Here is a 3,480-nt window from a genome sequence, read left to right on the forward strand (position 1 = left end):
GATGTTCGGGCACAGAAGTCCATATGACTGGTTTGTGTGCCCAATCACATGCCATCTGCAGACCCCTTGGCAGTGCAAGGTGATGGTGGGGGAGTCCTTGGTAGAAAAATTGACCCCGAGAGGATAAGTAGAGCCCCTCCCCCAATTACCACCACCACAGTCTCACTCAGGTGGGTATCCGTGTTGGTCTGAAGCAAAAGAACAGAGTTTGAGTTTAATGGCACCTGTGAGACCAACGAAGTTTAATTCTGGGTACACGACATTGAGGTGTGCATGCCCACGAAAGCTTGTGCCCAGAATTAAGCTTTGTTGGTCCTTACAGGTGCCACTGGACTCAAACTCTGTTCTCATTCTTTTATGGATACCAATACTTTCAGTGTCTCTTGGGTTGCAGGTTTAAGCCCTTTTAAAAAATGGCTGTAGCAATGGCAGCTGCCCTTTAGAATTGCACAAGCTGCCTCCTTCTCGGTGTAAATATTGGTGGCAGGCAGTTGCTGTGCTTGAGTGAGCCATGAAGGAGAGTTTCAGCAGTGGAAGGTTCCCTGACTAGCCGCAGGCTAGCAACACAACCCGGAAGATCTAGTGGCCGGGAGCTTAGCTGTTGGAACTAGTTTGGGCTGTGGGGAGGGGGTGGTGTTTTTTAAAAAATCACATTCTTCTGTTTGTCCATTCACTTTTTATTTTTTCCGTTCTCTTGCTTTGACACTGGCTCCACAATGCAATCTTGTTTTCCTCACACTGTTTTGAACTTCAGCAATCCATCTGCCTGTCATGTTCATCCACTGTTGCACTCTTTGGACAAAAAGCTTTAATGAGGAATCGAACAGAACGCAAATGCAATACTTTGTGTGTGTGTGGGAACTTCTGTTTAAAAGCGTGTTGTTTCAATGTATAGGGCTAAGCACTATTTCACAATCTTGTGTTCTTCCTGTACTCTGTCCGGTTTTTCTTTCTTTGCTTTTCCTTTCTCCACTTAGTCTCTTTGCACTAAGTTAATTGTCACTGTAACCAACCGTAGAACTGCCATTACAACCAATTTGCACTTAACCAAATGGGCTCCTTGTTTGTATATATTGAGGGAGGGGGGAGGCGGGACAGGAAACAGGAAATACCATCAAGGCACCTCGGGTATTTCACAGCTCTAAAAACTTGCTGTAAATTTGTTCAGAACTACTGTAACTGTTTTTATAACCGAAGTTTAAAAAATGAAGTACTTGCTCGAACTGACTTGCTGTTTTCTGGATATATTTAAGGGTTTTGTTGTTTGTTTGTTTTTTAACAGTAAGAAGTTTTTTTGGGTTTGTTTTTTTTTGGTCCCCCCTGATTTTTGTTCCTGCATTTCAGGCTCTCTTCAGAAGTAATGTGTCCCAGCATGCTCTAGGGCATGAACTGCCTGACAGGACTTTTCCCAGGCCCCCTGAGACAGTGCTTTCTGTGGACTAATCGGCAGAGGAAATAGCGGCCATTTCTAACTTGGTCATTCCGAGATCTCAATAATAAACACTTTTACTCGTGAAGCAACCGGGCTTCCTCACTCCTAGGGTTGCTTTTCATCACTGTTCTGAGTTAACGATCCAGAGCTCAACGACATGGAGCCAAAATAATTTTTTTTAAGAGAAAATTTGTTGGTGTTCATGCTTGGGCTGGTCTGAATGAAGCGGGGATGTTGGGTATTTTTAAACCACTGTGCAGATTTGACGGTAAATGAAACAAGCTGTTTTTATAAATAAAACATTTTCCTGACTTTGAAAAAAAAACAACGTCATAGCTTTGTGCATACATGCAGCCACTGTGTTTTTAACTTTGCTTGTAACAGAGTTGTTGATTTGTCACTTTAAACACAGTTTTTGCGACTTTGTCACCACTTGAGTTCGTTAGACATATGGCTTGTTTTTCAGTAACGATTAAAAGATTTTAACATCATTGCAATTAAGACCCCAGTGCTTATTGGGAAAGAGCATTACACAATTTTTATCTACTGCAGGATTGTGCCAGTCAGCACTTTACAATTGGATCTGCACAGCTGTTCCACAGTAGCAGCCTCGTCAGGGACTTCTGCTACCTCACCTTGGTGCTGTGGGCCCTCTGGAATGTTTCCAGCTGCCCGCTTCCTTTTTCACCAAATTGCGGCTTTCCTTTATTTCATTGGAGCAGGAGGACATCATAGGACGATGTTCGGTTTAGAACTTCCCAACGTTTTGCGATTGGCCCCAACCCCCGCTTTATGGCTGCCCGTTTTCAAAACTCCAAATGTATGCAGACGGTCAGCATGTTTGGGGATTTCCAGTTTTAAAGCTTCCTCTTTGTACGCTGGTTACCAGAGCCACACACCCTAAGTCAGCAAGGATGACACCTCTGTAGAAAGCAGTTTCCCCACATATGGGCCCCTCTGTGCACAAAAGGGTACTCAGTCTTGGGAGGGTTGCAGAGAGAAGGCTGTACAAGGCACCCTCTCTCACAACGCCCAGAAGACTTCAGTCTCGTATTTCTGAAGAAGCAAGGCTACAACTGGTTCAGAAAGAGAGAGCGAGGAACAAGCTTGGGGTACAAAGTGGGAGATCTGGCATCCAAAGAAAACTCATACTTCACTGGGCTGCCACGAGCCTCTTACGTGAGAGCACGTGACCATTCAAGACTGCAGCTGTCAACTTCAGATCTGCAGGCAGACCGGGATATCAAGAGAGAACTGATAGCTTTTTTAGGAAGCCCAGCCACAGTCCAGCATTTGCCTGTGAAATATCTAGAGTCGCATCCTGAGCGCCAGGCTTTTAAAGCTCCCCTGTAGAGTCAAGCCTTATTGTTCACAGCAGCACCTACACCTCTGTAAAAATTAACACTCCATTTTCTCCCAAGCAGAGACTTTGATTAGGCTTTTCCAGATGTAGGTTAGCACCGTCAAGTCAGATTTTTGTTTATGTTTGCCAGACTTCAGCATCTTGTTTACCCTATTGCTTTTGTGACTATATTAAAATTTTCCCAAGTCCCTACATGGAAATAGTAATGCAAGGCTGGATGCTGTGCAGAGCAAATAGTTTCACATTGACTGCAGCCTGTTGTGCTTCCCAAACCCCTGGGCCTTTCCGCATTTTCATTCTCCTTCCTTGTGTGCTTCTGTTGCTTAGGGGTATTTTTTTCTGTTCTGCATGTGCTTTGCTCCCTCTAGTGGTCAATTCGATATTACCTACAGGGAGATATGCCGGATATACAGCAATGCAATATGGAATTGACCACAAGAGGGAGCAAAAGATGTGTAGAATAGAAAACCCACCCAAGCTACAGGAACATAGAAGCAAGGAAAATAAGAATGCAGAAAAGCCCAGTTTGCAGGGGTCAGTGAAGGAGGAAAAACCAACAGAAATCAAAGTACAGGCTATAGCCCAGAGTCTTATGCTTAGAATGCTTGAAAATGAAACTCTCATTACTTTGCAGGGTGACTACAAAGTTGGAGGTTACAAGAAGTAGCCTTTTCTGCTTATAAAA

The 3,480-nt window shown here is 44.0% G+C and overlaps 1 protein-coding gene across 1 annotated transcript in view; it reads left to right on the plus strand.

Moving 5' to 3' along the window:
- LOC107118447 (poly(rC)-binding protein 3-like) overlaps positions 1-1,969 on the plus strand; it is a 356,111-nt gene extending 354,142 nt beyond the window's left edge. Inside the window, exon 15 of the mRNA XM_015420802.1 lies at positions 1,345-1,969. Coding sequence (XP_015276288.1) covers positions 1,345-1,381 — 37 coding nt within the window. The 3' untranslated portion in view covers positions 1,382-1,969. The remainder of the gene's footprint in view (positions 1-1,344) is intronic.
- Positions 1,970-3,480: the final 1,511 nt, after the last annotated feature.

Source organism: Gekko japonicus, unplaced genomic scaffold (assembly GCF_001447785.1).
Source record: "Gekko japonicus isolate JY-2015 unplaced genomic scaffold, Gekko_japonicus_V1.1 scaffold438, whole genome shotgun sequence".
In the NCBI taxonomy this organism is placed as follows: Eukaryota; Metazoa; Chordata; class Lepidosauria; order Squamata; family Gekkonidae; genus Gekko; species Gekko japonicus.